This window comes from Canis lupus, chromosome 24 (assembly GCF_048164855.1).
Source record: "Canis lupus baileyi chromosome 24, mCanLup2.hap1, whole genome shotgun sequence".
Lineage (NCBI taxonomy): Eukaryota > Metazoa > Chordata > Mammalia > Carnivora > Canidae > Canis > Canis lupus.
In genome coordinates, this window is record NC_132861.1 from 20056741 (window position 1) to 20069642 (window position 12902).

The following is a 12902-nucleotide window of genomic DNA, read 5'->3' on the forward strand; positions in this document are numbered from 1 at the left end:
TCAAATAAAGAAATAAACATCTTTAAAAAAAATCATTTGATATTTAGTGTCACTTTTCAATCAGAGAAAACATAGGCTTACCTTCTGGTATGTTCTGTGGGGGTTTATAATTGAAATCCGTAGAAAAATCTGGCCCCTCACAGAGACGATGACATGCTATTGGGAAAATTGGTTCTAACAGAGCAAGACGTGCTTCAAAGTAATCCCTTATTGTTTCTTCTGCTACTCTTGAAAGTCTAATCAAAAAGTATAGTAAGAGTTGTTAATATTAATGTAGGAAATAATCATGAGCCACAGTATTATCAGACTGTTGAATACTGGTAAGTCCTTCCCAAATCAACCTTTTTTTAAAAAAAGATTTATTTTATTTTATTTTATTTTTAAAAAAAATTTTTTTTTAATTTATTTATGATAGTCACAGAGAGAGAGAGAGAGGCAGAGACACAGGCAGAGGGAGAAGCAGGCTCCATGCACCGAGAGCCCGACGTGGGATTCGATCCCGGGTCTCCAGGATCGCGCCCTGGGCCAAAGGCAGGCGCCAAACCGCTGCGCCACCCAGGGATCCCTTAAAAAAAAGATTTAATTATTTATTTACTTATTCATGAGACACACACAGAGAGAGGCAAAAACATAGGCAGAGGGAGAAGTAGGCTTCCTGTGGGAAGCCTGATGTGGGACTAGATCCCAGGACCCCACCCCACAATCACGACCTGAGCCCAAGGCAGATGCTCAACCACTGAGCCACCCGGGCGTCCCCCAAATCAACCTTTAAAAAAAAGAAATATAATTCCTACTCACCCTGTCTCCCCACTCTATTTTTCTGTAGCACTTAGTATCTGATACACTATGTAACTGTCTTACTGTCTATATTGTCCAGGGAAATTTAGGCTCTAAGAGGGCAAGTCTTTTCCACTCGTTGCTGTCTCCATCTCCCCAGCCTTCTGAATACTTCCTGGCACACAGCACTCAGTAACTTGTCTAACGAAAGTGAAAATTCCATTAAACAGCAAATTTGGGAATTGCCACACACAAACATATGTCTTATTATAGTACTTAGATTAGAAAGTAGTTAAATAAAATGATCAGGGCTAATTCACAAAGTATTTTAAAATAATCTTGCTGGAAGGTAACCAACTTATTTGGTTTGGCCATGATATTCCAGTTTTAGGAGTGGAATTCCACTGTATAATTGACCATGTACACGACCTTTTGTTTTTTGTCTCCCGTCTGAAATTTACTTTACTTTCTCTGCTTAGAATATAAATCCTGGAATTGGGAGTGACCATCATACAGGCATGAAGATCCAAGTCACACCCTTAAGTGTGTTGGAGGAGGAAGAGAGGCAAAGAATGGCTTTTCCTGCCCAAAACTGCCTACCCCTGGATCCCTGTTATTTTGAAAAATAAACACCTTGTGTTAGCTACTGTTTGTCAAGTTTCTGTTATGTGTTGCCAAAACAACTTATTAGTTTCAGAGGCAGCATTTAGTGATTCATCAGTTGCATCCAACACCCAGTACTTATCACATCATGTGCCCTCCTAAATGCCCATCATCCAGTTACCCCATCCTCGACCCACATCCCCTCCAGCAGCCCTCAGTTGTGTCTCTTATGGTTAGCCTCCTTCTTAATTTTCATCTTATTTTTCCCTCCCTTCCCCTATGTTCATGCTTTGTTTCTCAAATTCCACGAGTGAAATCATAGATTTGTCTTTCTCTTATTTCACTTAACGTAATACCCTCTAGTTCCAACCATGTTGCAAATGGCAAGATATCATTCTTTTTGATGGCTGAGTAAGCCCAAATAATTCTTAAGTGAAAAAAGTACTAAATTACTTACATGAACTTTCAATTAAAATAAAATGGTTTAGAATTCACTTGAAAAAGAATGAACTTGAATGGATAAACTGTGGTACATCCAGACAATGGAATACTATTCAGAGTTAAAAAGACAAGCTATTGGGCAGCCCCTGGTGGCGTGGCGGTTTAGCGACGCCTGCACCCTGGGGTGTGATCCTGGAGACCCGGGATGGAGTCCCACGTCAGGCTTCCTGTAGGGGGCGTGCTTCTCCCTCTGCCTGTGTCTCTGCCTCTCTCTGTGTCTCTATGAATAAATAAACAAAATCTTAAAAAAAAAAAAAAAAAGACAAGCTATCAGGACACCTGGGTGGCTCAGAGGTTAAGCATCTGCCTTCGGATCATCCTTTAGATGATCCTGGGGTCCTGGGATCGAGTCCCACATTGGGCTCCCTGCAGTGAGCCTGCTTCTCCTTCTGCCTGTGTCTCTGCCTCTCTGTCTCTCTTGTGAATAAACAAATAAAAAAATCTTAAAAAAGACAAGCTATCAAGCCATGAAGACATGGAGGACCACTACGTTTAAACAGCATTTAGTCAAATTATGGAAGCAGCAAAGTGTGCATGGACAGAGGATGAATAGATAAACAAGAGGTGGTATGTATATTATTCAGCCATAAAGAAGAATGAAATCTTATCATTTGCAACAACATAGATAGAGCAAGAGAGTATAATGCTAAGTGAAGTAAACCAGAGAAAGACAAATACATATAGTTTCACTCATACATCGAATTTAAAAAACAAAGCAAATGAACAAAGGAAAAATAAAGAGACAAACCAAAAAGCAGACTCTCAACTATGGAGAACAAACTGATGGTTATCTGAGAAGAGGTGTCTTGGCGGAATCAGTGAAGGGGATTAAGAGTGATGAGCACTGAGTAATGTATAGAGTTGCTGAATCAGTATATTGTACACCTGAAATATAACACTATGTTAACTAACTGGAATTAGAGCAAACAAAAATCAAAAAAAAAAAAAGAGACATGGAGGAATATTTAATGCATATTACTAACTGAAAGAAGCCAATCTGAAAAGGGCAAGTACTATGATTCCAACTGTATGACCTTCTGGAAAAAGCAAAACAGTAGAGATAATAAACAGATGAGCGGCTGCCAGAGTAGGGGGGCAGGAAGGCCTGCACTGGCAGAGCACAGAGGATTTTTAGGGCAGTGCTACTCTGTATGACAGTAATGGTGGGTACATGTCCTTATAACATTTGTCAAAACCCCAAAATGCACACCCCCAAGGTGAACCCATATGTAAAACATGGACTTTGAATGGCAACTGTCAATGTAGGTTCACTGGTTTTAGTAAACGCACCACTCCAGTGATACATGTTAGTAGGGGAGGTCGTGCATGTATGGAAGCAGAGTATACACAGAAACTCTCTGTACTTTTGGCTCAACTTCACTGCGAACCCGTAACTGCTCTAAAAAATAAGTCTATTAAAAAAAACAAACTACAGATTAGTTTTAAGAAAGCATAAGCCCAATTACGAGCATAATTAAGATTTTAAGGAGATACTCCCAGATAGAACAGTGTTAACTTTTTTAAAGTTTGAGATTTAATAACTGTCAGAAAAATAATTCATATGCCACTTATTAAATTTATGATCTTTTGAGAACAGAAACCTCTTCGGACTTCCATTTAACAATCTTCTGAACAATTTACACAGGCCATTCTAATTACGACATGTCCAAACACATCTTGTGACCTAACCATGGCACATTCGCTCACACTTACGTCTCTAAATGATTCTTCAGCAAGTCGTACACCAACACATTGTTACACTGCTTTGCAAAATGCAGTGCGCTATTCTGGTGCTTTGACAAAATATTGCAGTCAGCTCCACATTCAATCACGAGTCGTACGATATCAGAATTTCCTCTTTTACAGGCCTACAATGGAAAAAAAGGAGTTAACTGTAAGATAAGTTAGACAGCAATCAGTGTTTGTCCCTTTCTCCTCCTGTGAGCCCAGCGGTTCTTTGTGAAGAGAAGGGCAAGAACATTGGAGAGGGGAAGAAAACCTGGCATCAGGTCTCACCAAGGATTACAATCTGATACGTAACCGAAAAGTGTTACACTCCTTATAGTCAGTGATCAGTACTGAAATCTGTGCTATATTCAATTTCGAAAACCCCTGAATCGTGGAGAATTGGGCAACTCTGAAAAAGATACTCTGTCCCAAGACAGAACAAACACCAGGCCTTTCTAAGCTCTAGAGTGCGCTCCACTCTTCAGACCAAGTCTCTGAGCATCACAAAATAATTTCAAAACTTCCCTAGAAGCTGCTTTAAAGGAGACTAATTAAGCATATATACAAATTTGAATTCAGCAAATTTAAGATGGAGCTGGGCACAAAGACCATTTCTAGAGTAAAAAGACCTACCACCTCCAGGTTCTTTCCTGTTACTTACTCCCTGTGGGACTTCAAGTAATTAATTAGTTTATTTATTTCACTTAAAATCAAGTGAGAATATAGTCTGTACCTATGTAGTGACAGTGGAGAGAGAAGTGGATAGACTGACCAGTATTTTAAGAAGGTAGAATTCACAGAATTTGGTAACTGAAGATGTTTGGTAATCCTGTTTCTTAATTTTGGGAATTCAGGCAGTATATACAATGGGAGTGGGGTTACATTTGAGCTGGAAAGGCTCAGAAGATGCTTCACATGTGTATCTTTTTCGGTGTAATTCTGAATTTCACTGTTTCCATTTGTCCAAAGTGGGTAACAGTACTTCTGCCTTACAACACCGAGGCTGATACCATATAACACACCGTAAAGGATGAGGGCAAGCCAGTTAGCTTTCCTGTAAGAACAAGGCTATCAGGTGTGCTACTATTCCAGACTGTATTTCTACAGAGTAGATTTTTAAGTTGTGCAACTGCTAGGTCAAAGGGCATGCATCTCAGGTATATCTGACAAATGCCTTTCCAAAGATGTATGTAACCTGGTGGTTCTCACTGGGGTGGTTTTGCCCCCAGGGGAATTCAGGCAGTGTATGGAGACATTTCGGGTTGTTAACAACCGAGGGTGGGTACTAATGGCATCTGGTGCAGAGGTTAGGGATGCTGTTGCACATCCTACAAATGATCTGGCTCACAATGTCAGGAAGGGGAAGGTTGAGAAGCCCTGTTGGAACCAATTATATGCCCGACATCAACAGGTGAGAATGTGGTTTCTCCACACCCTCACACTCTGGTAACGACCAATTTTATTTATTATTTCTGAGATAGGTTTTTAAAATTGTTTAAAAAATTTCTGAAAATCTCCTCCCATGTTTATTTCTTCTAATTCTAAAAACCAATGCAATACACTAAATCCTTAAAGCTGAAGAAACAAGTACCAAAAAAATCCCAACACAAACAAAAACCAGATCAAAGTAAACAAAAAACAAAAACAAATTTACATACAGTTATCGGCAGTCTTATTCAGACAGTAGTTAAATATCCTTTGAGATCTTCTCTGGGAAGAAGCAACAAATTGTCCCTCGACCCCTTCCCCTCTGGACACTGCCTTCCTCCTCCTCAGCTCAAGTCCTAAGTGCCTACAAAATCCAGCATCCACTTCCTCACTCCCTGCAACCACACCCCTCAAACCCAACAAACAAAGATGCCAACACCCTCTCCAGTGCTACCTCCCAAAAGCACTTCTCAGCCTATTTTTCTTTGGCATCTCTGCCTCAACAGATGCTACAGGTCAGCTCCTCCTTGAAACGCCCAGGATGCTGCACTCTGCTGATCTGATCTTCCTTCACCTTCTCTGGTCTTTCCTATGTGGCTGCCTTCCATCTCTAGCCTTTAACTCTCAGTGGTAATCCCACTCTCAGCCTGGGCCTGTAATTGTGCTGTTTACACAGATGAACTCGAATCTGAATCTATAGCCTACCCCTCTCTCCTGAGCTAAAGATCCATATGTGAAACATCTGAGCATTTCCAGCTCAAGTGTAACCCCACTCCCATTGTATACACTGCCTGAATCCCCTAAATTAAGAAACAGGATTACCAAATATCACCTTCAATTACCAAGTCCTGCAAATTCTACCTTCTTAAAATACTGGTCTATCATCCACTTCTCTCTCTCCACGGTCACTATATAGGAACAGATTATATTTTCACTTGATTTTAAAAACATCCCTGTGTCTGCAAACCGTTCATCTTTTTAATTAATTCAATCTCCCTACTGAACTAGGGGAATGAGAAACAACCACCTTTAGTCTGATTATGTCCTTCTCCAACTTAAACTGCTCTCATGATCAAGTTGTCCTAATTCCTCAGCCCGGATGCAGACCATGTCCATGCTCACTGCCCCATGTGCACACCTTTATGCGCCAGACTACTTCAGCATTTGCTCTTTAGAATGTACATGTTGAAAAAAAAAAAAATAGAATGTACATGTTGATTTCTCAATAAGACAATGTCTTATTTCATGTTTGAGGTGCCACCTCTGCTCTAAGTATACAGCAAGAGAAGCACACAAAGGAAAATTAAAATTCAAAGGTAGGGCTCCTGAACAAAATAAGCATTTCTATAAACCAAAAATGAAACAGCAATAGAAGCAGTGAGCAAGGTTCACATCCCGAGTGTGGAAGAAGGTTGAAGGGACAGGTGATCCTGGCCTTGAGAATAACAGAGATTCAAGACCACGCTCAGGACCAGGCCCAGGGCTAACTAGAGCCTGTATCTGTGCACTCTTCCAGACTCAGGAAAGACTGCTGAAAATAGGTAGTACTAACACCTACTTCGGCCAACTTCCTTACACAAAACTGCATCTAGGAAGGGGGCAATAAGGCAGAGCCTCCATGTGGGGAACTAAAGCATGGCTCGGTGTCAGGACCTGCCATGTCCTAACAGCAGCTTAGTCCAAGAACCAGAATAGAAACATGCCAGACCGGGCTGAGCCAAAGTAGAGGCTAATACAAAAGTGCCAAACAGGGAAAAGTAATTAAAGGGAGAGTCCTGGGGGGTGGGGTGGGGTGGGGGAAGCTTTAACAACTTTCCACTCAAAACGCTCCGCAAACCATAACTCCAAACACACAGGAAGAATTGAGGCTAAGGATGAATCCACCCATGTAAAGTAATAACGAAAGCACATCGTGTTCTTTTCCACTCCCTAACTGTGCATAGCCTAGTCCAGTTCCTGGTCACATAGTTCATATATCCACACAGCATGCAGCTCAGATACATCACATCCCCTGTCTCACCCTCCCCACCCCCTTCTAAATGAAATCTCTATACTCAACATGGGGCCTGAATTTACGACCCCCAAGAACAAGAGTCATATGTTCTACCAACTGAGCCAGCATCTATCCCACCTTGTCCCACCTTGAATCCACACTGCTGAGCCTGGTATCACTTTTAGGTAACCCCATGGCTCTCTCAGCTTATTCCTATCACACTGTTGCTCCTACCACCTTCTAATTTTGCTGACTTGTTTTTTCTACACATCTGTGTCCTGTTCCCCATCATATTCCCAGACCCTGCAGAGTGCCTGGCAATCAGAGGCATCAACAGGAACATCTGTCAAGACCAAAGTGAAGTATTTACCTTCATTAGAGCAGTCTCACCATTGCTCTGCTGGACATTTACAAAAGCTCCGGCTTCCAAAAGAATAGCCACTGTAGTTAAAAAGTTCTATTAAAAAAAAAAAAAAAAAAAAGGAAACTTAATTCCCAAAATTCTTTAGAAGATAGTTTTTGATGACTTGAAATTTTTAGCCACCAGGGAAAATACTTGGATTTGCATGCAGGCAGGTGAGCATGTATGAATGCACAGCCATACACAATTCGATAGCAACTTCGATTGAAGTTTAACTACTGGTTTCAACATAAGAAGCTCTGTATATCAATCCTTTAAAAAAATAATGTGGGAACATTTTAATTAAATTCTTAATCAAAAGGAACACTTAATTTCAATTGGAAAAGATTTTTAAAAGATCTAAGACTGAAACCAGCATTAGTACATTAATCAGAGGCCCTTCCCCCTTTTTAAAGTAATCTCTATGCCCAGCTTGGGGCATGAATTCACAACTCTGAGATCAACAGTCTCAAGCTCTACAGACTAATAAGCCAATCAGTACCCTCAGGTTTTCAATATAAATCACTTCCCACTAGTTAAATCACATTTTGAAAATTCAATTATAAAGTACTACCGTTGATTAAAAAAAAATTTATTCGTAAGTCCTAAGTGACTATATGAGGGTTATATTTCACCACAGAAACAGACTCTGTTCTGGTCCACAAGCTGAAATTCCCAAAGACTAAGTAACTGATGCCTTCTGAGTTCCCAACCTTCTCAGCCGCATGAATGAGGGCGGTGGTCCCGTTCTTCTGTCGGCCATTCACCTTAGCCCCTTTCCTGATGAGGAGCCTCAGCAGGTCATCTTGCCCTCCTGCTGCAGCGAGCATCACCAGGGTCATCCCGCTCGAATCCTTCATTGGTTTTGTTGAGGAAAAAACATGTCAATGTCTATCAGAAAAAATTTTAAATTAAGTCTTTTCATCTATGATGTTTCAATGTGGAATCACTTAAATGCACTGATTTAAGCAGCTACTTAAGGTTTTCATGAAAATATCCTTCTAAAAAACAATCAGAAACTAATACTATATAATTTCTTTCATAAATACCATAAAATTTTACAACTTCCATGTGTTTCAGCACTCTGCATGACATACGATGAATAGTATTCATCTTGATGCTATAAAAATGGCAAAGATATTTATTTATCACACATTTCAGGCCCAAGAGTCTCCTTGTGTTGTAAGTTAAACATGTGAAACTAACACATCTGTGATACTCAGTTGGCCCAAAGTGCTAAGGCTAGAAATGACCACTAGACATGACCTAATTCCACTCTATTAATGACAGGCTAACTGAATGGTGTCATCACAATGGGTGGCCTATACAAATGTAACTATTGGGAAGTGACAGTCTGCTAAAAGATAAAGAAGAAAATTCAGAAGCAGGAAACAGGACACTAATATGATTGGTTTCTAAGAGGCTGTGACAAGACAGAGAAATTAAAGTACTTTAAAAAGATAAAATTACATAAAGTTGACAAAAAAATAAAAAGGTAATCAATAGCTAACATATTTCCAATCATTAACTGAAACAAATCCTTAGGAATACCAAACCATTTATTAAATACCATCTGCTAAAACCAAGTTCTTTTTTTTTAAGATTTTATTTATTTATTCATGAGAGAAACACAGAGAGAGGCAGAGACACAGGTAGAGGGAGAAGCAGGCTCCCTGTGGGGAGCCAATGTGGGACTCGATCCCAGGACCCTGGGATCATGACCTGAGCCCAAGGCAGAAGCTCAGCTGCTGAGCCACACAGGTGCCTCTAAAAAAGGTTCTAATAGTGTTGTTAATTTGGCTATAATCTGAAGTTTAGCAGAATTCACCTGTATGCGCAATCTGAAGGAACACTAATTAAAAGTCAAGTGAAGTAAGACATTGTACTTTTTCTCATTTGTAAAGTATCTTATTACAAAACATGTTAGGGGCACTGGGGTGGCTTACTCCGTGAAGCGTCTGCCTTCGCCTCAGGTCATGATCCCAGAGTCCTGGGATTAAGCCCCAAATTGGGCTCCCTGCTCAATGGGGAGTCTGCTTCTTACCTCTCCCCCTCCCCTCTGCTTGTGCTCTTTCTCCCTCTCCAATAAATAAATCTTAAAAAAAACAAACCCCTAAAAGCCATGTTAAAGGGAAAAAACCTTTTTTTCTAAACTTTACTAAGACTGAGCTACATTAGTATTAAAGTAGGGGGAAAAAAAAAGTAGAGGAAAAAAGCCATCTGATAAAACCAAACATTCATCCCTGATAAAAACTAAAGTAGGTAAGCAAAGAAAGGAAGTCTAGAAAGAGAAAGGCTACTGTCCACAAGAAGCCAACAACGGTACAAAAGAAAAAGAATCTTCACACAGAGCTTAAGGGGAAGTCCCCACTCAGATCAGACAGAGAACAGGATCCCCTCTCAGATCAGAGATAGAACAGAATCACTTCCATCATCACTATTCTTCAAAATGTCACCAAGTTCACAAGACCAGAAAAAGAAATATTACCGGGAAAAAAAGGAAACAAAACAGTTACTTTTTGGCAGATGATATTCTCTACTCAGAGAATCCCAGGCAAGCGACTTAAAAATTATTACAGTAAGAAAATTTCACAAAGTGAAATGGTGTCTAGAGGCAGACACCACGCACGCATGCATATACACACACAAATCAATAGATTCACCAAATATATATAAAAACCAATTAGAAGACAAAATGGGGGGGGCGGAAGATCCTAATGATCATACTAAGATACTTTAAGAATTATCAAATATGTAGGAATGCATCTAGAATAAAAGTGCAAGAATCACACAAAACAACAGAATTTTAAGACTTTGCTTTAGGAATAAGTGAAGAGCTGAATAAATGTAGAGTTCTTATTTGGAGGACTCAAAATGTAAAAATGTCAATTCTCAACCAAATTAATCTATAGATTTCATGCAATTTTACTTAAAATTCCAATAATTCTTTTGAACTGTAACCCCTAAGGATTAAGCCTAAAAAAATCTACCACTTAATAACTAAGAAAACTGAAGAAGAAAATATAAAAATCTTTTATAAGCAAGACACCCAAAATCCATAAAGGAAAGGATTGACAGATGTGTCTATCTCAAAGCAAAATCTAAACACTAGAAAGAAAGGGTTATATGTTTTCATTAAAACAAAAACCAGGGGATCGCTGGGTGGCTCAGCGGTTTAGCGCCTGCCTTTGGCCCGGGCGCAATCCTGGAGTCCCGGGATCAAGTCCCACATCGGGCTCCCGGCATGGAGCCTGCTTCTCCCTCTGCCTGTCTCTCTCTCTCTCTCTCTCTCTCTCTCTCTCTCCTGCTTCTCCCTCTGCCTGTGTCTCTCTCTCTCTCTATCATAAATAAATAAAATCTTAAAAAACAAAACAAAACTGCCCCCTATAAATCAAAATGAAAACCCTGCAGCAACAGTAGAATGATGTACAGCTGTTGTGAACAGGTGACTATCAACATACCATCAACAGTAACACAGATACAAGGAGTCATTTTATGGCCCTCAGAGCAACAGAGGTCCAACAAGACAAAACCAGACAGGCCACAGCCAAACCAAATGGTCATTCTTGGGGCTGGAATTACAAGGCCTATAATTTTCTACATTATACATTACTACTGTGTTTTCAGTTTATAAAATGAACATTACTTTTATAATTAAAAAAATGAAAAAGGAAACAATTATGTTAAAAGAGCTACTTTCCGTCTTTATTTCATGAGACTTTACTAAAACATTACCTCTTGGTCCAGGTTATAGTCCTCATTTGAATTAAGTGCAACCTTCACAGCAATATAATCCCCGTTTTTCACTGCATCCCTCAATAAATCTACAATGAAAGAATTAAGATAAATTGCACTTTACATATTTAGATTTAGGAAAAGGACCTCCAAAATTCCCAAAGTACTCACTACTTGGAATTGCATCTGCTGTAGTAAAGTTCTCATCTTCTCCATCAAGATGCTTTTGAAAATCTTCTAGTTTCATCCATTCCAACTGCAAGTCCATGCCCAAACTCAAAATCTGTTGTCTGCCATCTGGAACACAGAAGGGCCTTATTAATACATATTTTTTCCTGTAACAATGCTGTTTTAAGTTTGTGGTGTCTTAATTAAGCAAAGCTTCATCTACACTTTTAACAATATATTATGTAATTGAGTCTTTAATTAAATTTCTGCTTTTCTTGGTCAAATAATACAAACTATCCATGTTTATTTATTTTATTTTATTTTATTTTTTACAGGGTCCTTAATTTATTGGATTCTTTGGAGTTTTCTTTTGGCAAATCACCATATAGAAGTCTTTAAAATGTGTGCTACCTGCCGTACAGATAATTCCTTTCCATAAACTATCCATGTTTAGATGTCATGGTGCTTCAAAGGTATAAGTAGGTAATCTATTAAATATAAAGTAATGAACCATGAATTTTAAATACAAGATTAAGTAGCCCAAAGGAAGAGAGAAATCACAGGGATTCAGTAAGAGGAATCTCTTAACATTTCTATTTTTGGCCATTTTTCTGGGATATACATTGCCTCCATTCATTTACGTACGTAAAGCCATTCTAAATGTGTAAACCAGACCTGTATGTAAATAAGTGTCACTGATCTTTCAGACCCAGCTTCAGCTTCTCCTCCTGGAAGCCCTCTGTGCTCTGTTCTACCCACAAAACAAGTGCTAGACTCCTCCCTCATCTGTCTGATGCAGTGGCTTTCCTAACATTAAGAAAGGACACGGGGATCCCTGGGTGGCGCAGCGGTTTGGCGCCTGCATTTGGCCCAGGGCGCGATCCCGGAGACCGGGGATCGAATCCCATGTCGGGCTCCCGGTGCTTGGAGCCTGCTTCTCCCTCTGCCTGTGTCTCTGCCTCTCTCTCTCTCTCTCTCTCTCTCTCTGTGACTATCATAAATAAATAAAAATTAAAAAAAAAAAAAAAGGACACGTTCACCACTATTGGCAGTGCAACAAGTAAGATTTGAGCATAATTCATTGGAGAGTAATTTTTAAAAACAACTATTTTTAAAGATATTATTTATGTATTTATTTGAGGCAGGGGAGAGGGGCAGAGGGAGAGGGAAGGAAGAATCTTAAGCAAGCTCCATACTCAGCGCATCCATGACCCTGAGGATTATGACCTGAGCTGAAATCGAGGCAACGCCCAACTGAGCCACCCCCCCAGACACCCCTCAACTGTGCTATTTGAAAAAGTAAAAAGCATAAATATTTTATGGTAAGAGTCCAAGTATTTTCACCTAAAACCAATTTCTCAAACTATACAAATGTTAGGCAGTGAACCTTGCCATAAAAATGAAGTTTGTAAAAGACATGCAAAGAAATGAAGGAAATTCTTCCAAAGCCTTTAGCTCAAACCAATACTTCTCTTTGCTACTTCCAAGAGCATTCCATTGTAGAAAGAGCAGTCTTGGGAGCTGAGTATACTATATTTTCTGTATCGCAGCGCCATATGTAAGCTGTGT

General features: G+C 39.7%; 2 protein-coding genes across 9 annotated transcripts in view; one reads left to right on the forward strand and one right to left on the reverse strand.

Annotated features, from left to right (window-relative positions):
- LOC140615859 (zinc finger MYM-type protein 5-like) overlaps nucleotides 1–1423 on the forward strand; it is a 179739-nt gene extending 178316 nt beyond the window's left edge. For both annotated transcript variants that reach the window (XR_012016365.1, XR_012016366.1), the window contains exon 17: nucleotides 1257–1423. The gene's annotated coding sequence lies outside the window, so the exon portion shown is untranslated. The remainder of the gene's footprint in view (nucleotides 1–1256) is intronic.
- Nucleotides 1–12902, reverse strand: part of MPHOSPH8 (M-phase phosphoprotein 8) — a 51778-nt gene that overhangs the window by 5394 nt on the left and 33482 nt on the right. For 4 of the 7 annotated variants that reach the window (XM_072795856.1, XM_072795852.1, XM_072795851.1 and 1 more), the window contains 6 exons: nucleotides 11337–11462; nucleotides 11166–11254; nucleotides 8144–8284; nucleotides 7401–7487; nucleotides 3595–3749; nucleotides 82–236 (listed from right to left, as the gene is read on the reverse strand). In XM_072795856.1, coding sequence (XP_072651957.1) covers nucleotides 82–236; nucleotides 3595–3749; nucleotides 7401–7487; nucleotides 8144–8284; nucleotides 11166–11254; nucleotides 11337–11462 — 753 coding nt within the window. Of the gene's footprint in view, nucleotides 1–81; nucleotides 237–798; nucleotides 979–3594; nucleotides 3750–7400; nucleotides 7488–8143; nucleotides 8285–11165; nucleotides 11255–11336; nucleotides 11463–12902 lie in introns of all 7 variants that reach the window. The other 3 variants (XR_012016361.1, XR_012016362.1, XM_072795853.1) reach the window with 3 other exon arrangements.